Here is a 25,237-nt window from a genome sequence, read left to right as displayed (position 1 = left end):
ACTGGGGATGAGGGAGTATCTCACTGTAGTTTTTAATTTGCATTTCCCTAATGATGAGTGATACTAAACATTTTTCATATGCTTGTTGATCGTCTGTATATCTCCCTTGGAAAAAAGTCCATTCAAGTCCTGTGCCTATTTTTGAGTCAGGTTGTTTGTCTTTTCTGTTGTTGAGTTTTTAGAAGTTCTCTATATAGTCTGAATTATAATTATCAGATATATGATTTGCAAATATTTTCTCCCATTCTACCTTTTTATCTATGGATAGTGTCTTTTGATGTACAAAATTTAACATTTTTCACGAAGTCCAATTTGCCTATTTTCATGTTGCTGTACCATACCAAGAAATCATTACCAAATCCAGTGTCATGAGGTTTTGCCTATGTTTTCTTCTAAGGATTTTATTGTTGTAGGTCTTGTACTTAGTTCCTTTATCCATTTTGCGTTAATTTTTATATATGGTATTAGGTAAGTATCCAACTTCATTCATTTGCATGTGGAAATCCAGTTTTCCCAGTGCTATTCATTGAAAAGACTGAATGCCCCATTGAATGGTCTTGGCATCCTTGTCAAAAGTCATTTGACCATATATACAAAGATTTATTCCTGGGGCCTCTCTTCTATTCTGTTGGTCTATATGTCTGTCTTTATGCCAATACAATACTGCTTTGATTATTGTATCTTTGTAGTAAGTTATGAAATCAGGAAATGTGAGTCCTCCAATTTTGTTCTTCTTTTTCAAGATTGTTTTGGTTCTTCAGGGGTCCCTTCAGATTCCATATGAATTTTAAGATGAATTTTTCTATTTCTGCAAAAAACTTCATTGGAATTTTGATAGGGATTGCTTTGAATCTGTATATCAATCTGGATAGTATTAACATTTTAACAATTTTAACTCTTTCAGTTCATAAACATAGGATATGTTTCCATTTATTTGTTTCTTCTTTAATTACTTCCAGCAATGCTTTGTAGTTTTTATTGTGCAAGTCTTTCATTTCCTTGGTTAAGTTAATTCCTAAATATTTTGCTCTTTTTTCTGCTATTGTAAATGGAATTGTTTTTGTAATTTCCTTTTCAGAGCATTCATTGTTTGCATATGGAAATGAACTGATTTGTGTGTTGTTGTATCCTGCTACTTTGATGAATTCATTTATTCTAACAGGTTTTTTTTTTTGTATGGAATCTGTATGGTTTTCTGTATACAAGATCATATTATCTGCAAACAGATAAATTTAATTCTTCCTTTCCAATTTGAATGCCTTTTATTCCTTTTCTTGTCAATCTTGCTTTGGCTAGGACTTCCAGTTCTACATTGAATAGAAGGGGTGAAAGTGGGCATCCTTGCCTTGTTCCTAATCTTGTAAGAAAAGCTTTCAGTCTTCCACTATTGAGTATGATTTTTGCTTTATGTTTTTCACATATGACTTTTACCATGTGAAGGTAGTTTACTTCTATTCCTACTTCACTGAGTGTTTTTTATCATGAAAGGGTGTTGAATTGTCAACTGCTTTTTCTGCATCAGTTGACATGATCACGTGGTTTTCCCCTTCACTCTGTGATTGAGTTTTGTGTGTTGAACCACGCTTGCATTTCAAGAATAAATCCTGCTTGGTGTCATGGTGTATAATCCCTAATGTGCTGTTGAATTCTGTTGTTAGTGTTTTGTTGAAGATTTTTGCATCAATGTTCATACAGGATATTGTCTGTGGTTTTCTTTTGTTGTAATGCCTTTGTCTGGTGCTGGCCTCACAGAATAAGTTGGGAAGTGTTCCCTCTTCTTTTTTTTTGGAAAAGTTTGAGTATGATTGCAATCAGTTCTTTAAATGTTTGGTAGAATTCACCACTGAAGCTATCAAATCTAGGGCTTCTCTTTGTTGGGAGACTTTTTTTAGATTTATTTATTTATTTTAGAGAGAGAGAGTTGTGAATGAGGGGAGCAGCAGAGAGACAGGGAGACAAGCAGACTCCTGGCCAAGCAGGGAGCCCAATGCGGGGCTCAATAGCAGGATCCTGAGATCATGACCCAAGGTGAAACCAAGAGTCGGATGCTCAATTGACTGAGCCACCCAGGTGCCCCTTTGTTGGGAGATTTTTGATTACTGATTTAATCTCCTTAGTATCTATAGGTCTATCAAAATTTTCTACTTCTTTCTGATTTAGTTTGGGTAGGTTTTGTGTTTCTAGGAATCTGTCTATTTCATGCAAGTTATGCAATTTGTTGGTGTACAATTGTTCATTGTACTCTATCGTAATCTTTTTTATTTTTGTAGAATCAGTGGTAGAGTACCCACTTTCAATTCATTTTAGTAATCTGAGTCTTATCTTTTTTTCTTAGTTGAGCTAGATAAAAGTTTATCAATTGTGTTGATCTTTTCAAAGAATCAATTTTTAATTTCAGTTATTTTTTAATTCTCTCATTTCTCTCTGTTCTAATCTTTATTCTTTCCTTTTCTAGCTTTGGTTTTAATTTCTTCTTCTTTTTCTAGTTCCCTGAGTTGTAAATTTAGGTTTTTTTGATGTGATACCCTTATCTTTTAATGTAATCATTTGTGACTATAAATTCCCCCCCTCCTTAGTACCACTTCTGCTGCATCCTGTAAGTTTTGGTATATGATGTTCTCATTTTCATTCATCTCTAATTTCTAACTTCTCTTGTGATTTCTTCTTTAATGTGTTGGTTGTTTAAGAATGTTATTTACAGGACACCTGGGTGACTCAGTCAGTTAAGCATCTGACTCTCCATTTTCGCTCAGGTCATGATCTCAGGGCCATGAGATTGAGCCCCTTGTCAGGCTCTACACTCAGCGCAAGTCTGCTTAAAATTCTCTCTCCCACTCCCTCTCTCCCTGCTCTCTCTCTCTCTCTCAAAATAAATAAATAAAGAATGTGTTATTTACTTCCCACAATTTTGTGATTTTTTTTCTAATTTTCCTTCTGCTATTGCCTTCTAACTTCATCCCATTGTGGTCAGAAAAGATACTTTGTATGATATCTATCTTTTTTAATTGGTTCAGACAATCTGTGGCCTAACATATGGCCTATCCTGAAAAATGTCCCATGTGCACCTGAGAAGAATGTGTATTGTTTTTGTTGTTTTCTAATTGGTTTATCGTGTTATTTAAGTCCTCTATTTCCTTACTAATCTCCTGCCTGGTTGTTTTGCCATTACTGTGAGTAGGGTATTGAAATTTCCAAACATTATTGTAGAACTGTCTGTCTTTAATCTGTCAGTTTTTGCTTCAGATATACATTTTTTGCTTCAGATATCCTTATGGTCTGTCATTAGGTGCTAAACATTTATATTATCTCCTTGTTGTACTGAAACTTTTATTAATACACAGTGTGCTTTTCCTCCTGTAACCTTTTTTGATTTAAAGTCTATTTTGTCTGATACTAGTATTGCTACCCCTACTCTCTTTGTTTACTCTTTGCATAGAATATCTTTTCCATCCTTTCTTTTTAAAAAATTTTAATTCAATTAACCAATATACAGAACATCATTAGTTTCAGATTTTTTCCCATCCTTTCACCTTCAACCTGTTTGAGTCTTTGGAACTCAAGTGAATCTCTTATAGACAGCATATTGTTGGATCATGTGTTCTTATTCATTCTGCCAATCTCTGTCTTTTGATTGCAGATTTTAATCCATTCACATTTAAAGTAATTACTGATGAGGGACTTCTGTCATTGTACTTTTTGTTTACTATATGCCTTATGGCTTTTGTCCCTCATATAATTCAATATTGTTTTCTTTATATTGATTGTCATAAAAGGTTTAAATTCCTTTCTCATTTTCTTTTTTATATATTCTATAGCTATTTTCTTTGTCATTACCTTGGGGATACAATGGGGATTACATTTAACATCCTAAGGTTCTAACACTCTAATTTGAATTTTTACCAGCTTAACTTCAGTAACACACAAAAACTCTCTTCTTTTATAGCTTCATCTCCAACCCTTTCAGCTGTCACAAGATTACATCTTTATATATTATGTGCACCAAAACATAAAATAACAATTCTCTTAAATGTATTAATCTTTTAAATTACATGGAAAATAAGATTTGTACTTACCAACCAAAGTTACAGTAATACTAGCTTTTATACTAACAATTTTTTCTTTAAATGTATTAGTCTCTTAGTCATGTAAGAAACAAAAAGTGCAGTTACAAACCAGTTACAACAATACTAGCTTTTATAATTGCCCATATCTTTGCTTTTATTGAGAACTTTATTTTTCCATACAGCTTCAAGGTACTGTCTAGTGTCCTTTCATTTCACCTTGCAGGACTCCCTGGAGCATTTCCTGAAGGGTAGGTCTAGTGTTCATGAACTCCCTTGGGTTTTGTCAATCTGGGAAAGTTTTAATAGCTCCCTCACTTTTGAAGGACAGTTTTGTTAAACACAGGATTCTTGATTGACAGGTCTTTTTTTTTTTTCTTTTTAACACTCAGGCACAGTGCCTTGTGGCCTCCAAAGTTTCTGATGAGATATCTGCTGATGATGTTATTGAGAATTCCTGGATATAATGATCTGGTTTTCTCCTGCTGCTTTCCAGGTTCTCTGTCATATAATGTGTCTTGGTGTGGGTCTCTTTGAGTTCATGTTATCTGAAGACTGCCAAGCTTCTCTGATGTTTATACTCAACATCTTTCATCAAGTTTGGGAAGTTTTCAGCCAACATTTCTTCAAATATTCTCATTGTCCCTTTCTCTCTTCTTCTGAGACTCCCACAATGCACATGTGTTCTCCTTGATGGTGTCCCACAGGTCCCTTAGACTCCATTCATTTTTCAAGAATCTTTTCTTTCTGTTCTTCTGAGTCAATAATTTCAATTGTTTTATATTAAATTTTGTTTATTCTTTCTTCTGCCTGCTCAAATCTGTGGGTGGCAATGTTTTGTGCCTACTGCACTTATTTTCAGTTATCCCCTTATGGCAAGTATTTGTTGGTATAAGGATATGGTGACATGAAATTGTGGAGGTGGTCCTTTATGACTGAAATTCCAGAAGCATCTATCGAGGTCCACATGTTTCTGAGCCTCTGCTGCCCACCCAAATGGAGCCACGTGCTCTCCCTTAATATATGCAGGCTCAACTTCGTGAATGAAAACTGGTTCCAAGCCAAAGCCACTACTCAGGCCCCAGCTGAGCCCTGAGCACCACAGAATGAAGTCTTTCTCACTGTCAGCAAGCCTCGGGGTTTCTGGCTGGTCCTTGGATACCATCTCTGGTATCTGCCACTATGAGTGGTTTCTGGTCCCTTCCCCCACTCCTCCTGCCACCAAAGACCAGAGACTTGGCCCTGAGACCCAGATAGCTGCTGGCTGACATCCTGGAACATCTTCTAGTCTGACTATTCATGTCTGGCTTGGCCCTAGGTGCCTTGAGTCCTTGAGGATACAGCCTCTTGCTCCAACCAGGAACCATTGTTGACAGACTTCTCTCAGTTCTCCTTCTATAATGTTGGGCTACTTTCCAGAAACAGCTGTTGTCCCCTCAGGGAGTAGGCTCAACTCCTGAAGCCTGTCTGCTCCAAGTCTGCCTGGCCCTAGAACTGCAAAGGGGGCAGTTGGTAAGGTGTCATAGCACATGTGCATGAACAGATAGCAGAGGTCCAAAATTCAAAGTGGTTGAAACCAGAATAACTCTACAACATGTCCAAACTGGCAAAGGTTTTAGAGAAATGGGCATCATTGTTATGTCAGGAAAATAAACATAAATTGGGACATTCCTGGGCAAGATAGGTCACATAGTTACTTATAAACTATTAGGAAAAGTTAACCATCCATTCTAGCATGCATGTGTGAGATGAATTTCTAAACACATCAAGAACCTATAAGAAATGCAACACCATGAACACACATCTAGTGAGAACAATGCAACATCATGATGAAAAATCACATCTTGGTGGGGTAGCAGAGGAAAACAGACAGACAGACAAAGAGACCAAGAGAAGGCATTACCCTCAAGGTCATTAGGAAGAAAAATCATGAAATCACTGTGTATCTTGAAGATACTTTGTTTTCTTTCAAAGGGATTGTGTTTAATATGGCCAGTTCAGGAGTGGATATAATAAAACCAGGAGCACATAAAGTGGGATGCTAGAAATGATGCTGTGGGTTATTGAACCACAGTGAGAGAAAGTACATCAACAGAGGTAAAGGAACTGGAGAAATCAGACGGGGTCGCTGAATCTACTCCAAGCAAGGAAGCTGAAGAAGTCAGCTCCATTTGGGAAGGTATTCTTTGTCTTAGAGTCCACGTGTGTACCCCCAGGATTTAGAACAGTGAATGACAACTAGCAATTGTTCACTAAACATTTGTTCACTAACTTAAAGGATATAGGATCAGCTTGACATGGAGAGGAGGCCTGGAGGAAGGCAAATCACACAGCCATCCAGGGGTGGGGTCAGAAATAATATCCAGACTTCTCAACTTCCAGCCTTACCTCCAGTGGACAGTCTTAGAGCACTCCCACCTTATGTTGATCCTCCCACCATCTCTTTGCAAATACAGCCCTCCCTTGCCTACCCCATTTCTCCATCTGCCATCACAGCTGGTTGGGTAGGGAGGTGGGGAGATAACCAGAAGTTCCATGAGACCCTGCCCTGCCCTCTCCAGCCCCAACTCCTTTCTCTTCTGAGCTTCTGGCTGCACAGTTGCATAGTGCTATACTGTTTGGTCTCATCTGCCACCTATTCTTTCTCTTAAGCCTTTTTCTGTTGTGTGTCTTCCTTGGTGGAAATAGCAGGGTCCTCTATGTCTTTCTCTTCTTCCTGCATGAACTGGCCCAATTGGGACATTCCGTTAGGTCTGTTATCCAAACGCCTCTATTCAGATACTGGTTGCCTCACTTGCTGTGTGAGTAGGAGCAACACAGATCTCTCTCTGAGTAGAAGGGATGAGTTTGGGATACTGAGGGGGTGGAAGATGTGGGTTTGATAGGGATGTTGTCCCAGGTGAATCAGGAACATGTTTAGATGATGTGATGTGAATCACATCACCAGGAGCGGAGGGCATGTAAACATTCAAATGATGAGACTGCATTGTGGAGTGACTGGGTTGAGATGTGTCAAAATTCATGGGACAGAATCTGTGTCAATAGCTTCTGCCAACAGTCAAGATGGCCATTAATCCTTCTTATCAGAAAACTAAAACAAGCCATCTCATCAACCTACACTGGAAATCCTCTATCTTCCTCTCCAGTTCCACCCCCAAAGATGGGCTAATGGGTCTTGATGGAATCCTCCATTACCTGTTTTCTTCTTGACTTCCTTTCCAGTTGAGAGAGAAAAGCTCAGACAGCCAGTAGAGGACTCATAGACAAGCTGGTAAGGTGTGTTCACTCCCATGGCTGGAGTGTTCATGGAGGAATCTGGAGTGGAAGACAGAGGGATTATTTCTTCAATTTTTCAATTTTTATTTTTTTAACCAAAAATGTAATATGGACTTTTTGTTCTAGTAATATGGTAGAGTGGGTATTCTAAAGTGCCCTGGTTGTTACAAAACAACCAGACCTTAGAAGAAAAAGACTTTTTAATGCATGAGCAGGCTCAGAGTAATTAAGGGAAATCTTCGATATTCCTTTCTACAGTACCCCCACCCCACTACAATATCCCTTAAGAGAGAAATGACACTGGTGCAGGGAGCAGCAAGTACAAAAGGGGACAGGATAGCTGTGAGGGCAAATACAGATAGAAGTGCTGCACTAGGTAGAGAGATTAACATTGGGCCAGCTATTCCCTTACCCAAGGCACAGAAATTGGATGCTTCTTCAACAGATCAGTCTCTTGCAGAATCACACTGTCTAATGTAGAATCATTTGATATCTGACCACTTGAGAATTAAAATTTAGTACCCCTGGGGCTCCTGAGCGGCTCAGTCAGTCAAGCATCTGACTCTTGATCTCAGCTCAGGTCTTGATCTCAGGGTCATGAGTTCAAGCCCTGCACTGGGCTCCATGCGCCTACTTAAAAAAAAGTTAGCACCCCCATCACTAGTAGAAAATCTTGATCATACTTACATAAACCTCATCAAATCATTTGCTCATTCTTCCCCCAAATATGGTCATTTCATTGGTAAGGCATGAAATTGTTAGGAAATGTTAAGCAATTTATTACAGTTCATTCAAATTCATAAAGAAAATGTCAAACCTGAACTCCTAAATAGACAAAGACTATAACCAGAGATTGCACACTGGTTGATGCACACACGCAAACAATACCCTTCGCTAGTGATCCAAAACTTGAGATCAGGACAACTTTCAGTACCTTCTAACTTAGCAGAAATTAACAAAAGCCAATACTGGTAAAGATAGGCTAAAACTGGTCAACCATGATGGTGTAGGCAAAATCCATCTAGAAAACAGTATTTGACAAAAGCTGTACACATACTGAGACTTTCTGCTCCAATAATCCCTCTCCTAGGAAATCAATCTTGATAATCAATAGAAACTAAAGTTAGTAGAAAATGGTCAAGTTTCATTCTTCTGTATATAGCTGTCCAATTTTCCCAGCACCATTTCTTGAAGAGATTGTCTTTTCTCCATTGCATATTTTGTCCTGCTTTGTCAAAGATTATTTGACCACAGAGTTGAGGGTCCATATCTGGGCTCTCTATTCTGTTCCATTGGTCTATATGTCTGTTTTTGTGCCAGTACCATGCTGTCTTGGTGATCACTGCTTTGTAATATAGCTTGAAATCGGTCAAAAAAGACCTCAGTGTGAGACAGGAATCCATCAAAATCCTAGAGAGGAACATAGGCAGTAACCTCTTCAACATCGGCCACAGCAACTTCTTTCAAGATACATCTCCAAAGGCTAGTGAAGCAAAAGCAAAAATGAACTTTTGGGACTTCACCAAGATAAAAAGCTTCTGCACAGCAAAGGAAACAGTCAACAAAACAAAGAGGCAACCCACAGAATGGGAGAGGGTATTTGCAAATGACACTACAGACAAAGGGCTGATTTCCAAGATCTATGAAGAACTTCTCAAACTCAACACCCAAAAAACAAATAATCTAGTCAAAAAATGGGCAAAAGACATGAACAGACACTTCTCAAAAGAAGACATACAAATGGCTAACAGACACGTGAAAAAATGTTCGTCATCATTAGCCATCAGGGAAATTCAAATCAAAACCACACTGAGATACCTACCACCTTACACCAGTTAGAATGGCAAAAATTGACAAGGTAAGAAACAACAAATGTTGGAGAGGTTGTGGACAAAGAGGATCCCTCTTACACTGTTGGTGGGAATGCAAGTTGGTACAGCCACTTTGGAAAACAGTGTGGAGGTTTCTTAAAAAATTAAAAATAGAGCTACCCTATGACCCAGCAATTGCACTAGTGGGTATTTACCCCAAAGACACAGATGTAGTGAAAAGAAGGGCCATATGCACCCCAATGTTCATAGCAGCAATGTCCACAATAGCCAAACTGTGGAAGGAGCCAAGATGTCCTTCAACAGATGAATGGATAAAGAAGATGTGGTCCATATATACAATGGAATATTACTCAGCCATCAGAAAGGATGAATACCCAACTTTTACATCCACATGGATGGGACTGGAGGAGATTACGCTAAGTGAAATAAGTCAAGCAGAGAAAGTCAATTATCATACGGTTTCACTTCTTTGTGGAACATAAGGAATAGCATGGAGGACATTAGGAGAAGGAAGGGAAAAATGAAGGGGGGGGGAATCGGAGGGGGAGACGAACCATGAGAGACTATGGACTCTGAGAAACAAACTGAGGGTTTTAGAGGGGAGGGGGTGGGGGGATGGGTTAGCCCGGTGATGGGTATTAAGGAGGGTATTTACTGCATGGAGCACTGGGTGTTATACGAAAACAATGAATCATGGAACACTACATCAAAAACTAATGATGTACTGTATGGTGACTAATGTAACATAATAAAATAAAATAAAATTTAAAGTTACATATTATAATGCATATTATACTAAAGGTAAGAAACCTGAAAACATAAGCATTTGGTTAATTATAGAACATGAACATTAAAAGTCTACATCCACTTAAAATGACAATCATTAAAAGCCAACATATAACTGTGTTGGCAAACATCTGTGTCTCAGTAAAGGAAACTTGAGATACAGGAAAATGGCAGTATTTTTAAAATATATATGGAGAAAAAGTGAGAGAGAGAGAGAGAGACGAGGAGAGACAGACAGAAGAACCACAAAGGAGATTGCAAAAATGAAAAATAGCTTTATGTAAAGATGGCAAGATTATTTCTTTTCTTTTTTTGGTATAGATTTTACTTAATAATATTGCCATCAACTAGAAATCAAGGAGCAGTCTAGTTTTCTTTCATGACACAGCAGGACTAGTATGTACTGGAAAGGAGAAAAGGCAGGAAGCAGGCTTACCACTAAGAAAATGCTACCTTAGCAAGGGGAATATTCTGGCTATAGCTTTAAGGGAAGACTACACCAGACCTAGTTACAGCTTTCTTTGCTCTACCTCATGCAATAAGATGGTCCAGAAAAACAAAAGTCATGCAAAATAAGTCAATAGGGTTTGAATCTTCTTTTTAATGCCCTGTGAGGACTAATTCAAGCCCTTCCAGGATCAATGCTATTCCAAGAGAAATGGATCACCCCTTCATTTATATTTTATTGGTTAGATTTTTTTTTCCAACCCTAGGCTTGGTTTTTTTTCCCAACCCTAAGCTTGTTTTTTTTTTTCAACCACATGCCGAAAAGCGAGAGATTTCCTAGTGAGTGTAGTAGAACACTCTGCTAATGCAGCAGGATGCAGAAATCATCAAAGCCTCTCCAGAATTCAGCTCAGCTCTCTGCAAATTCTCCTCCACTAGATTAACCACAACCCACAAGGGATGCAGGAAGCCACTGTATCACAGGTGAAAGTCTGTGATCCTGCAAGAATGCTCAAGCACCTTATGAGGTAGAATGTTAATGGTAACAACCATTTCCTTTTCAAGGTGAGGGAACACTATATTCAAGTAAGAGAGCACCATGGGCAGATCTGAGGGTGGGTAGGTGGGCCAGGTAGGACTTTCCTACCCATGCAACAGACCATCAGGTGGTATATCCCGACCAAATGAAATTAATCTCTAAGCTCTACATAGAACACGAGGTGCAGGAATCCACTTATGCTGGTAACCATCTGTATAAATAGTTACAGCATAGTTAGAGGGCCTGTGTTATCAGGGCATAGCTGACCCTGAACAGAACCGGCACAGAGCAAATTCCCTTAAAACAAAGACCTCCAGGTCTGGTAAATAGTGGGGGTGTGGGGGTGGGGAGTCCAGTTGGAACTTTATCTTAGAAAAGGAAAACAAACTCAATGCCCAAAAACAAACAACCCAATTTAAAAATGGGCAGAAGACATGAACAGACATTTCTCCAAAGAAGACATCCAGACATCCAGATGGCTAACAGACACCTGAAAAGATACTCAACAGTACTCATCATCAGGGGAATGCAAATCAAAACCATGATGAGATACCCCCTCACACCTGTCAGAATGGCTAAAATCAACAACACAGGAAACAACAGGTGTTGGCAAGGATGTGTAGAAAAAGGAACCCTCGTGCACTGTTGGTGGGAATGCAAACTAGTGCAGCCACTGTGGAAAACAGTATGGAGGTTCCTCGAAAACTTAAAAACAGAATTACTGTATGATCCAGTAATTCCCTACTGAGTATTTGGCCAAAGAACACGACAACACTAATTCAAAGGGATACATGCATCCTGAAGTTTACAGCAGTACAATAGCCAAATTACAGAAGCAACCATCAACAGATGAATGGATAAAGAAGACATGGCATACAACAGAATATTACTCAGCCATTAAAAAGAATGCAATCTTGCCAGTTGCAACAACATAGATGGAGCTAGAGAGTATTATACTAAGCAAAATAAGTCAGAGAAAGACAAATACCATATGATTTCACTCATGTGGAATTTAAGAAATAAAACAAATGAACAAAAGGAAAAAAAAAGAGACAAACCAAGAAACAAATTCTTTTTTAAAAAGGTTTGTTTATTTATCTGAGAGAGAAAGAGAGCACACAAGCAGGGGGAGGGGCAGGGAGTGAGAGAGAGAACCCCAAGCAGGCTCCATGCTTAGCACTGAGCCCAACATAGGGCTCAATCCCATGACCCTAAGCCGAAATCAAGTCAGATGCTTAAATGACTGAGCCACCCAGGCACCTCAAGAAACAGACTCTTAAAATACAGAGAACACACTGATGGTCACCAGACGGGAGGTCTGGGGGCGGGGAAGAGAAACAGGTGAAGGGGATTAACAGTACACTTATCATGATGAGCACTGAGTAATGTACAGAATTACTGAATCACTATATTGTACACCTGAAACTAATACAACACTTTGTTAACTACATTGGAATTAGAATTAAAAATTTAAGAGGCACCTGGGTGGCTCAGTTGGTTAAGCGGCTGCCTTCACCTCATGATCTCAGGGTCCTGGGATCGAGCCCTGAGTTAGGCTCCCTGCTTAGCAGGGAGTCTGCTTCTCCCCCCCCCTCTGCCCCTCCCCTTGCTTGTGCTTTCTCTCCCTCTCTCTCAAATAAATAAACAAAATCTTTAACAAAAAATTAAAAACTTAATAAAACTTAATAAAAGGAAAAAGAAAAAAGCATACTTAGATTGAGGCTAAAAAATAAAAGTCATCAAAATAGGGGCACCTGGGTGGCTCAGTCAGTTTAGCATCTGACTCTTGATTTCAGCTCAGGTCATGATCTCATGATCATGACATCAAGCCCCAAGTCTGGCTCTGCGCTAGGCATGGAGTCTGCTTGGGATTCTCTCTCTCCCTCTCCCTCTACCCTTCCTCTCATGCTCACACACGCCCTCTCTCTCAAAAAAAGTTATCAAAATAACTTTATTTTACCTTGTGTTTAACAAAAATTTGTTGATATTGTAAGTGTACACTAATTCTTAAAAGCAATAAAAATGACTGTGTCATTTTTTTGAGGTGGGGTGATTTTCTTTTTTCCTGAATGGCTGTACAAGAGCAATAAGACATGAGTCCCTCCATGTTTGCCTTTGCAAAAATATCCAAGGGCTTTATCAGCTTTAATTTTTAACCCTTTGATACCCAAATCATCCTTTCTCCATGGAGTCACTGCCCCGGACGATTTTCCTGTTTCCAGCAGTTGACGAGTTTCGCTCCACTTCGCCAGCAATCAAAGGCTCTGTGTGGGAACCGAGCAGCATTCCAACATCACTTCCACTGACTTCATGAAGTCCCACATTTTTTCCCCAAGGATGGCAATTTTACTATGCCATTTATTTGTACTGCACGTGTATATTATCAGATGTTGAACCTCTGACCATCAAAGGTATCCTGACAAACATCCAGTGGGCAGGGAGAGATGCTAGCTGGGAATGGATTTTACAGGTGAGGGTGAACGGTGATGAGATAAAATGTTTTACACTTCCCCCATAAAACCTCTCAACAGTGAGGATGACTTTTAGGCATTTAAAATGAACCTTTGAACAACATGGGTTTGAACTATGTGGGTCCGCTTACATGCAAATTTTTTCTGATAAATACGGTTAAGTACTATAAATGTACTTTCTCTTCCTTAGGATTTTCTTAATAGCATCCTCTATTCTCTAGCTTACTTTATTGTAAGAATACAGTATATGGTACATACACCTACAGAGTATGTGTTAATCAACTGTTGATATTATCACTAAGGCTTCTGGTCAACAGCAGGCTATTAGTAGTTGAGTTTTGGGGGAGTCGAAAGTTACATGTGGATTTTCAACTGCTTGGGCAGTTAGCACACGTTGTTCAAGGGTCAACTGTACTTGTATATCCTTCACGCTTAAGAGATACATTAGAGAGGACTGAATAGCTGTGTCTTTCAGATTCTGTTCCCCTACACCCCTCTCCAGAGCACACTTCCTCCAACTTTGCTCCTAGCACCCCCCTTCACGCTTTTATACTTGTACTTTGCATAATGTACCCAGACGCAATATACTAACTTTTTAAAAATTTTATTTAAATAGTATTATACCAAATGTATCCTTCTAAAACTTGCTTCCTTTTATTTGCTTAACACTATTTGTTGAGAATTATCTATATGATATGTGTTTTAGTGCTTGTTTCGCTTATTATTTTTTTTCTTTTTAATTGAAGTGCAGTTCACATATAACTATTATCTTAGTTTCAGGTGTACAATATAATGATTTGATATTTGTGTACATTACAAAATGCTCCAGGGGGCGCCCCGCCGGCTTAGTTGGTAGAGTGTGTGATTCTTGATCTTGGGGTCATGAGTTCAAGCCCCACATCAGGTATAAATATTACTTAAAAAATATATTAAAAAATGTTCATCACAATAAGTGTAGTCACCATTTGTCACCATATGAAGTTACTACAATATTATTGTCTATAGTCCCTATGCTGTACAAGTGCTTGATTTTTACTTCTCACTATGTTCCATTGTCTAAACGGACTATAATTTGTATTTCTCCTATTGAGGGACATTTAGATTGCTTCCAATTTTATTTTCCTTTGCCATTCTAAACAGTTCTGCGATAAACATTCAGTACAACTTGCACACGTGTGCCAGTGTGACTCTCAAGTGTGACCAGTGGACTGCTGTGAATCTGCACCAGGCCATGACTAGATGAGCATGAAAATTAAAAGTAAACATTTAGAAAACTTTGTGGCAATTTGACATTGCTGTGACATATTTTTGAAAAGGTCAATCCACAAGAGATGGGCAATTTTACAAATTGGTCCTTCACCACAGATAGTTTGAAAAGCACAGCTCTAGGGAATGACCTAGAAGAGAAATTGCTGGGTTGTAAGATGCTAGAGCGTCTTACACATTGCAGATACTATCAAACTGCTCTCCAGGGGAACTGCACCACTTTACATACTCACCTGCAGCATTTGAGAATCTCTGTTGCTCTAGAATCTCTCTGAGAATCCACCTCAACTCTTGGAGATGTCAAATGTTTAAACTGGGGATTTGACCTTTCTATCTTGCATTCTTATTGGTACTATTTGAGCTTCCACCTAAGGGCTGAAGCTCGGGTACCCACCTTTCCCTATCAGTCCAACACCCCGGCTACTTCTCCCCATTGTGCCGATCAGGTAGTCAAAAGCCATCTCCCTGGCATTGAGGTGGAGAAGCTGGCTGGCCTCCACGAAGCGCCTTGTGATGTCCAGGGGATTGGCACCTACTAAAAGAATCATTGAAGCAACTCATTTTCCTCTCAGCACGGGGCTAAGGCTTCCAGGAGAGGACCTTTGTAAATGGCCCAGGAAATAAGGGTAGAGAGATCTACTCCTAGAGCAAGTATGAGGGTCTTCCCAATGGAAGGGTCTTGAGCTCTCAAGACCTGTCAGGTGGCATTTTGCTCTCTGCCCCCCCTTACCCTTCTCTCTTCCCACCCATAGGCCAAGGGACTGATGCCATTAGTATGGAAAATAACATCTAGAAGGCTCTAGAAGCATCTAGAAGGCTCAAGTACTGGTATGGCTTTATCTACCCTCCATGATCTTAGGGTTACACCCTTACCATGGATGGTCTTGCTGACCACTAATCAGTCCTCTCAATTTACCCCCTCCTCCTGGGTGCTGCCTCTCTCCACTTCTGCATCATTTCTACAAACTCCACCCTTCAGTACCTCTGGCCTCACACTGTTCTCCATAGCCTCTTCCAGTCTGGACTCAGCAACATTGGGGAAATGGGAGGAAAAAGTGGAGAACAGAGAGGGGTGAGAGTATGACTCTTGAGGGGGTTGTGGGAAGGGGTTCAATTCCTACAGCAGGCCCATGGCTGCCACCTATCCCCAGCATATCATTATATACCTGTCTGGGATGGCTGTGGTGGACACATACATCAGTCTGGGCAGATCCTTCTGGGCTCAGAAAAAAATGGAGAAGAATCTGGCAAGCCAGCCTTACCAGACACGGACTCCACCATGGTCTTCATCTTCAGGGTGAGCAGCTCTGTCAGCAGGTGGATAGACTGCTGCTGGAATCTGTGCAGGGTCTCCTGGCCAGAGTGTGCTAGATAGCCATGGGTGGGAGACTGGGTTATCTTGGCTGGCCCAGAGGATGTGGGCAGCAACTGTGGTGTTGGTACTGGTGGTGGCTTCTTTTGGACAGGGGCCTGCGTGGCGGCTGATTCCATAAGCACCACGGGTGGGGGTCCAATGTTGATCTCCAGGCCCATGATGTTGGACGGGGTAGGCACCATGGGGTCAGCAGTGAGCTCCTCCCAAGTGAACTCAAAGATGTTCCTGATGCCCTTAGGTACAGAAATACCTGCGTTCCGGCAACTGATGAGCAGTTCGGAGATGCGGGCCAGCAGCCTGGGCGCCGAGGCTGTGTACTGCTGGTACAATTCTCGGTTGCTCTTGATGTCAGTCATGTTGCTACAGTATGCATCCTGCTAGGTAATACTGTCCATCTCAGACCAGATGGACCTGCAGCTGTAGAAAGTTAGAGCCCCCTGAGAGGTGATCGAGAGTGACAGTTCTTACCTAAGGTGAAGCCTTGGAGACAGACAGAATGGAAATGCTGAAATGGCCTTTATAGGTCATTGAGCCAGCAGGTCCTGTCCAGGAAGGAAGGATAAGGAAATAACTGATCACTCCTCACACAGGAAGGCAAAGGGATGTCCCTCCTTTTTCTTCCCAGAGACAGCATCAGATGAACCCACATTAGTGGGTTACTTGGGGAAGGGCCTTGGGGATGACCGGATTCCAGAAATGGTTCCAGGGACAGTCATACAAACTGAGTACCTCTTGGAGGAACCCTGGGGTGCTGGAGGAATGGAAAAGATAGGGAAGGCAGAAAGGTTCCACTGTACCTTTTACAGTCAGAGACCTGGGAGTGGAAGATCTGCTTGTGGTCTATGGATAAAAACCTGCAAACACAAAAAAGATGTTTTATTGGCTCTCTGGAGGATGGGGATGGGGCAGTTCCTGGTGGCAATGCAAGGATGGGGATGCAATTATTCAGCATGTATATCCAAGGGCAGATGGAGAAGAATGAGGAGAATAAGTTTTCTCAATTCAATGACTAATATTTGCCACATTTCATCAAATCAAGGTCTGATGTAATTGATTGTAAGATGCACCAACTTACAAGAAAAAAAATATCAATTTCAGATGCTATTGACTATAAGAGATATCACAATTTAAGAGATATTAAAATGGAAAAAACACATACCTTAAACAATGAACTATAATAAATATTTTCCCACTTTAATAGAACTTCTTGAGGGCTCTGAGTGCTCATCAAGTAGACATATGTGGGTTAGCAGATAAGCATACTCATGTCTGGGTCAGCTGAACACCACTAGGTGCTATGGTGGTTTTTACCCTGACATGTTTCTAGACTGTGTTTTATTCTTGTCTTCTTAATATATATAAAAATAGACCACTGGTTAAAGAGAGGGAGTGTGAAGAATAATTTGATAAGCACAAAAATGGCTGGAAAAATCCACTAGGGTTTTGTAATCAGATCTGAAAGTTTCATTTATCTGATCAAAATGAATCCTGTAAGGACACTCTTCAGTCATATATCAATACACTGACAAAAATGTAAGGTCACTTCTTGATCTTGCATTACACAAAAATGATGACTTATTTCTTTTAATTCCTGAGGGGCTTTGTGAGAACATGAGCCTACGCAAAAGATGCTCAAGAATCCAGAACACAGGGGTGCCTGGGTAGCTCGGTCAGTTAAGCATCCGACTCTTGGTTTCAACTCAGGTCATGATCTCAGGGTTCTGGGGTTGAGCCCTGTGTCAGGCTCCACTCTCAGAGCAGAGTCTGCTTGTCCCTCTGCCTCTGCTCCTCCCTCATTCATGTGCGTGTGCACGTTCTCTCTCTTTCAAATAAATAAATAAATAAAATCTTAAAAAAAAAAAAAAAAGAATCCAGAACATGTAGGAAAGGTAGACCTAAGGGAATCACCTTTACTGGCATTTCCATGCAGTGTAGGTCAGTTGCCCCTGTTGTCCCCAAAGGCAAACTAGGAATGTGCTAGGGGCCTAGTAGTGTCGGCCTCTAGAGCAGAGGAAGGACCCTGGCCAGGAGTGCTGGCCAGGGCCTCTGACAATCCTTGTTACCACAGCCTTCCCACTGTCAATTCTACCTTCCATCCTGACAACCACTCCCCACCCTGTCCATGGTGCTTTTCTCCCGCCAGACAATCCTCATTCTTTCACCTTTCAAACCGTGTCCTCTGGAGCCACCCCAAGTTCACCCCTGGGGTGCACCACCCCATTTACAGAGTAGGTTCACAGGCACGATCTGGTGTGACCACCCGGGGTGAGATTATTATCTCTCCCATTTCCCTGATGACAGACAAGACAGAGCTCCTGGTCAGGTGGGAGCTGCCTGTGTGCAGACTCCCAGCACAGAAGCTTTCCAAACACAGTCTGATTTCCTCACAGCCCTTGAACTGCTTCTGCCTATCTATCAGCAACAAAATCTCCAAGGAACAAGAGTTCCACAGAGCAAACCCTTCTGACATCCTGGTTTCCAGATAAGTGGCTTCCTATGTCTATTTGCTGACCCCTTGGCATCTTTATTCCTTAGCTTTGGAGACGCAGAAAAATACTTCGTTTTTTAAATGATAAGTCTGCAGAACAAAGAAACTACTCAGAATCTCAGTCATCTGGGCGACCAGCCAGAGGGATCTGACCCTGACCAAGAAGGGCAGATTTTTTTTTTTTTTTTTTAAGCCAGGACTCAAATGAAGAGAAGACAAATACAGTCCTTGAAATGTTAACTGGTCTGAGGAAATTCTCCCCATCCCACTGCTTACCAACTCATTTCTTTTGAGGTTACTTTTGAAGATATGTCTTACAAACAGGTAAGAGCTTTTAAAAGCAGTTTTATTGAGATATAAGTCACATATCATACAATGTGCCCCTTTTAAAGTATATAATGGTTTTTAGTATATTCAAAGTTGTGCAACCGACACCACTATCTAATTTTAGAACAATTTCATCACCCCCAAAAGAAATTCATCAGCAGTCACTCCACATTCCCTCTCACTCCTAGGCACCCACTAATCTAGTTTCTGTCTCTATAGATTTGCCTGTTCTGGACATTCCATATAAATGAAATCATACATTATGTTGTCTTTTGTGACTGGCTTCTTTCACTCAGCATATTTCCAAGGTTCATCCATGTTGAGCACGTATCAGTTACGTCATTCATTTTTTGGCAGAATAGTATCCCATTATGTGGATATATCACAATTTGTTGATCCATTCATTATTTGATGGCCATTTTGATTTCTTCCACTTTGGGGCTATTATGAATAGTAATACTGTGAACATTCATGTACAAGTTTTTATGCAGACGGACATCTTCACCACGATTCTCTTGGATGTACACCCAGGAGTGGAATAGCTAGCTGGGTCATATGGTAACTCAGTGTTTAACATTTTGAGGGACTGTCAGACTGGTTTCCAAAGTGGCTCTACCATTTTATAGCCCCACCAGCAATGTAGGAGGCTTCTAATTCCTCCATGTCCTTGTTAACACTTGTTATTATGTCTTTTTGATTCTAAAGCCATTCCAGAGGGTGTGAAGTGGTATCTCATTGTGATTTTGATTTGCATTTCCCTAATGACTAATGATGGTGAGCATCCTTTCACATGTTTATGGACCAATTTATACCTTCTTTGGAGAAAAGTCTATTTGGCTCTAAAAGGTGTTTTGTTTTTTTTTAAGAAATGTCATTTAAAATCAAATAGTTATTATCATATATTTACATTTAATTATATATAAGTATTATAATAAATATAATCAACACAAATATTTGTTATATTTATATTTACCTGTATTTTTAAAAAGAATTATTTATTTATTTTAGAGAGTGGGGGTAATGGAGCAGAGGGAAAGGGAGAGAGAAACTCAAGCTGACACCGCACTGGGTAGAGCCGGGCACGGGGTTTGATCCCATGACCCTGAGATCACGACCTGAGCCGAAACCAAGAGTTGGACACTTAACCAACTGCACCACCCAAGTGCCCTGACCTGTATTTACTGCCATATAGTTATCTCTTCAAAATTCAGCTAGAGGTGCCCATGTGACTAAACCCTGGCCTATGGGATTAAAGTGGAGCTGCTAGGTTTGGCCCTGAGACATGTTTTTAAAGGAGACTACCTTCACAGACTTGTTCTTTCCTCACAGCCCTTCTCGTTTGGGATGGATGAGATTAGAGCCATGAAGTTACCTTGGAGAGGGAAGCCGTGCATTGAAGGTGACTGAGCAGAGCGACAGAACCTAGGCTCCTGATGACACAGCAGCATCCCTGCACCAGCACTTGGCTACCTACCTCTAAACTTGTTTCACAGGAGAGAGTGGGCCCCTTTGTTTAGATCTCTATCCTTGCAGTCAAGTGTGATTCTGGACTGACCACCAGCCATGTTGGAACATCATCCCACCCTCCTTTCTATGTATCCAATTTTAATGCTGTCATTCATTTTTCCATCACTGAGACACAGGCTTTGCTCCCAAGCAGCTCAACATTTAACAGGCACATAAGACTTACAAAACTGACTTACAGACAATATGATAAGGGTCACACTACAGAAGAATGTACAAGGGCCATGAAAACCCAAAGAAAAAGGTCTCACGGAAGCAGCACTGGAGATGGTTATAAAAGATGAGCAGAAGTTGCCATTCTAGGCAAAAGGAGCAGGATGTACAAGGGAGCAGAGGCATTTAAAGCACAGTGGGTTCAGAGAACTGCAAAACACATCAGTATGACTGGGGTCTCTGGAAGAGTAGCAAAGTTAGAAAAGTGGTCTCAAATCAGATCGCAAAAGGTCTTGTATGTCATGCCAAAGAATTTGCATGATCAAATATTCAAATGCATTGTCTTTAATCACTAGCTGTGTCCCATATGGTAATTCTCATCTCTGCAATTGGACGGCAGGGGCCACGTCTTCTCTCCCTTTTATAATATCCATATTACTAAATACAGTGCTGCTACATACTAGAAACTGAAAAACATTTGCAGCATCAAAGTCCCATGCATGGCCTAACAGACCCATGCTGATGGCCTTAAGTGAAGTTTCAAGAAACACCTCCCACAAAGAAATGAAAAGATCGTGTGAGAAGTTTAGAAAGCATATAGATGACCACAGGCCCAGTGCCTTCTTCATTTGATTTGCTGCCTGGCTGCTCTGTCCCAAGAGGACAGATCCAAGGGGAGAAACACACAAAGCTACAATGACAAGTCAGAGTGCTCTCTGTAAGGCAGAATGGAAGCCTGGAGAAGGCAGTGTGGCTGGGCAGCTAAGAGCTCAGGCAATGTGACCTTGAGCTTGGCACTTATCTGTGTGATGATCTCAAATTTTGTGACCTTGAGCCCGGCACTTACCTGCATGATGATCTCAAGGGCCCTAGTCCCCACCTCCCCGGACTGTGAGGATAAGTGAGATGATGCATGTACAGGGTTGGCACAATGCCTAGCACAGTTAAGTGCTCAGTGAATGTTAAATAGAAAAAGGAAATTATGTGGAGTGGTCGAAGAAGGTTGCGCAATGGAAATTACAGAAACCGGCCCAGAAACCAGTTAGCCTAGTGAACAAGGAGAGGAAGAGCATTCCAGGTGGTGGGCATGACACTTGCTCAGGGCGGAGGCTCTAAACTGTCTGGCGAGTTTGGGGAAGAAGCAAGCAGAGCATGCTGTGGGTTAGTGTGGAGCGAGAGGGGCAGGAAGGGACCAGCTGTGAAACAATAAGCCTGGACTTCATTTTGCAGGGGACAGGAAAGCACAGAAGGACTGCAAGCAGAGGCGGCATCTGTATTCTAGGGTGCTCCTCCCAGGGGCTGGCAGTGCAGTGGAAGGAGTGTGAGCAGCCCAGTTGCTGGGCGGATTAGCCAAGGAGAGGGGCCACATCCACAGCACCCTGATTTCTGCCTACAGTGAAAAGGGACTCCCAGTCTTTGGTGCACCCAAGAAGGGTCCTTAAAAAGCACAGGCACAGCGAACTGCCAGGGGTGCCATGGAGCACAAGCAGAACAGGGGTGAAAAGTGGGAAAATTCTGCACAGGCTTTGGGAAAAGCAAGGACCCATAGTCTGAAGGAAGCTGAGGGGGGAAATCGGGTATAGGTTTAGAAGAGAAAAGGGCATCCTTCCTTCCCATTACTGGCACTGACCCAAGAATATATTTTTTAGAAATACATACACCTGGGGGTGTCTGGGTGACTCAGTCGGGTAAGCATCTGCCTTCAGCTCAGGTCATGATCCCAGGGTCCCGGGATCGAGCCCCAAGTCAAGCTCCCTGCTCAGCGGAGAGCCTGCTTCTCCCTCTCCCACTGCCTCTCCCTCCCTCTCCCTCAACTTGTATGTGCTCTCTCTCAAACAAATAAGTAAAATCTTTTTTTTTTTTTTTTAAAGAACATACAGTGGTATACTTAAAAACAAAATTAAACTTAGCTCTCTCAGGTCATCTGGTCCTGGCTTTCTTTACTAATATCTCTAGTCTCTGGCTCTCTGTAGTTTTAATCAGAAATGCTTTGATAAAGACAGAAAGCAGTGCAGATGTAGCTGCGTGCCCGCAGTCTGTGAGCAAGCCCAGCTGTCGGCTAGGACAGGCGTGAGAATAAGCCCCCATGCAGTGCACTGAAGAAGTGCAGATGAGACTAGGAAAATGAAGACACTGTGCTTTCTGTTGCTCAGTATATAAAGCATGTTCTGAACAGATGCTTGAATTCTCTAAGCAGATGAGGAAGAGAGAAGGGCTGAGCTGGAGAGAGAAGGGATCTGAAGAGGAAGCAGAGTGGGGGCCACTACATACGATTAAGCTTAACTGCCTGCCACCAAGGAAGGTTTACACAGGAGACTGAAACCTCACGGTCACCCCTCATCCTGGAGCAGAATTCACTTGCAAACCACCTGCAACCTCCACCAGGGAGATTTATCAGGATGTCAAGGGCCCTTATTAAGATGGGTCTCCCGGCAAGACCCATCAAGAAACATAAAAATGATCATCCCTTTGACCCAGTGATCTCACTTCTGAAAGTAATGCCCAGGGGGACAGTTTTTAAAAGAGGGAGAGAAGCCACTTGGATACAGATGAATGCTGGTTGAGCCAAACAAAAAGATGCTTATAGCCTCTTCATTTCTAATAGTGAAATAATGTAGCCAGCCAACAACTGAGGAAGTGTTTAACAACAACGTAGATTAATTTGATGAACTATTAGAGAGCAATTAAAAATATTGAAGCAGCTCAGTTTTAAAAACATTATTTTAAAAAATGGTATGTTTACATTGATCACACATCCCTTAAAACTTATGTAGATTATAATTGGAAGCAGAGATATAAAGCCTCTTCTAAGGTAAAGATGATTTCTGTAAATTATGAAAAAATACTCAACATCCCTAATCATCAGGGAAATGCATATCAAAACCACAATGGGATATCATCTCACACCTGTTAGAATGACTATCATCAAAAAGACAAGAAATAACAAGTGTTGGAGAGAATGTGGAGAAACTGGAACCCTCATACACTGTTAGTGGGAATGTAAATTGGTGCAACCACTATGGAAACCAATATGGAGGTTCCTCAAAATATTAAAAATAGAATTACCATATGATCCAGGAATTCCACTTCTGGGTATTTATCCAATGAAAACAAAAACACCAACTAGAAAAGATATCTGTACCCCCATGTTCATTGCAGCATTATTTACAACAGCCAAGATATGGAAGCAACCTAAGTGTCCACTGATGGATGAATGGATAAAGAAAATGTGATTCACATGTATAATGGAATATTACATAGCCACAAAAAGAAGGAAATCTTGCGAGTTTCAACATGGATGGACCCTGAGGGCATTAGAAGTCAAAGACAAATACCACATGATCTCTTTTATAAGTGGAATCTAAAAAAACCCCAAAAAACCAAAAAGCCAAGCTCACAGAAACAGAGAACAGACTGGTGGTTGCCAGAGGGAGAAGATGGGGGTGGACGAAATGGGTAAAGGGAGTCAGAAACTGCAAAGTTCCAGTTATAAAATAAATAAGCCATGGGAATATAATGCACAGCATGGTGACTATAGTTAGTACTGTATCGCATATTTGAAAGAGCTTGCTAAGAGAATAGATCTTAAAGTTCTCATCACAAGAAAAAGAATTCTGTATGTATGGTGATGTACGGTAACTAGACTTATTATGGTGATCACTTTGTAATATATACAAATGTCAAGTCATTAGGTTGTACAACTGAAACTAGTATGTTATGTGTAAATTAAACCTCGATTAAAAAAAATCAATTCATTTTTGGAAAGAAGACAATAAATCCTGGGTCCCCTGCAAAGACAGCAGTGCTGTTCTCAGATGTATTTGTGACCTGGGAGAACTGGGCTGTGAACAGGGTCTACTTTTGTGTTTCTAGTTTACATAAACAACCCTGAACAACATGTACAGAGAGGTATGGGGCAGGGCAAGGGGCACTGAGGGGTCAAGTGTCTAAAACTATCCCCCATGTTCAAGTTCATGGAAGCTTCATTGCTGATAACAATCAGAAAGAGAAATAGAAAACAAAGTACCCCAGTAAAAATGCTTACCACCAGGCAAAACTGCCACCAAGCAGGCGAGTTTTCAGAGTTAGGAAGAAATGTGGCAGTTAGAAATGTGGTGGAGAAAGAAGCTGTTTAAACTGAGATTGACAAAGAATATTCCTGACCACTCCCATCACTGCACAAACATGCACTTAATATGCATGTGTATATAAATGCAGCCCAGGATTTATTAAGAAACACAGTAACAGATCAATACTGGGCCTGAGTGCCAGGTTTTCATTAAAACACCTTTCTTCGTTTTTTTCCAGTTTTCCTAGACAATAATGTACACCTATTATATCATTCTTTCCCCCCGACCCCAAACATTAAACATTAAGCTAGATGTCCATAACCTACACTAGCTAAATGCCTCACCAAGGCAGCTCACAAGGGCTGGGTGGGAAGGCCAGGGGGTTTCATTTTCTTTCATGATTTTCAACAAGTCAACAAATTCTAATTATCATCACTTACCTTAGCCATATAGCTTTTTACAGGAACTGCTTGACATATAACTGACTTAGTTCAATGCACTGGCTGAAAAAGAAACTAAGCACGTATGGCGTGGCTCCTCTATGTTGTATTAACTGTAAAGACCAGTACCCACCCCTGTTCCAAATTCTAAATTCTACTGCCTCATCTCGATGTCACAACAAG

General features: G+C 40.9%; 1 protein-coding gene across 2 annotated transcripts in view; it reads right to left on the bottom strand.

The window, feature by feature from the left end:
- FAM194C (family with sequence similarity 149 member C) overlaps positions 1-16,549 on the bottom strand; it is a 78,877-nt gene extending 62,328 nt beyond the window's left edge. Inside the window, exons 1-3 of one of the 2 annotated variants that reach the window (XM_028101580.1) lie at positions 15,940-16,549; positions 15,072-15,212; positions 7,257-7,376 (exon numbers count right to left, since the gene is read on the bottom strand). In XM_028101580.1, the coding sequence (XP_027957381.1) occupies positions 7,257-7,376; positions 15,072-15,212; positions 15,940-16,408 (730 nt within the window). In that variant the 5' untranslated portion in view covers positions 16,409-16,549. The remainder of the gene's footprint in view (positions 1-7,256; positions 7,377-15,071; positions 15,213-15,939) is intronic. The other variant, XM_088021620.1, reaches the window with a different exon arrangement.
- Between the last annotated feature and the right edge of the window lie 8,688 nt (positions 16,550-25,237).

The sequence above is a fragment of the Eumetopias jubatus genome, unplaced genomic scaffold (genome assembly GCF_037043125.1).
Source record: "Eumetopias jubatus isolate StellerSeaLion01/CBP00866 unplaced genomic scaffold, mEumJub1_p1.0 scaffold_1, whole genome shotgun sequence".
Classification (NCBI taxonomy): Eukaryota; Metazoa; Chordata; class Mammalia; order Carnivora; family Otariidae; genus Eumetopias; species Eumetopias jubatus.
Note: the sequence above shows the minus strand (reverse complement) of the source record. Positions and strands in the feature narration are given on the sequence as shown.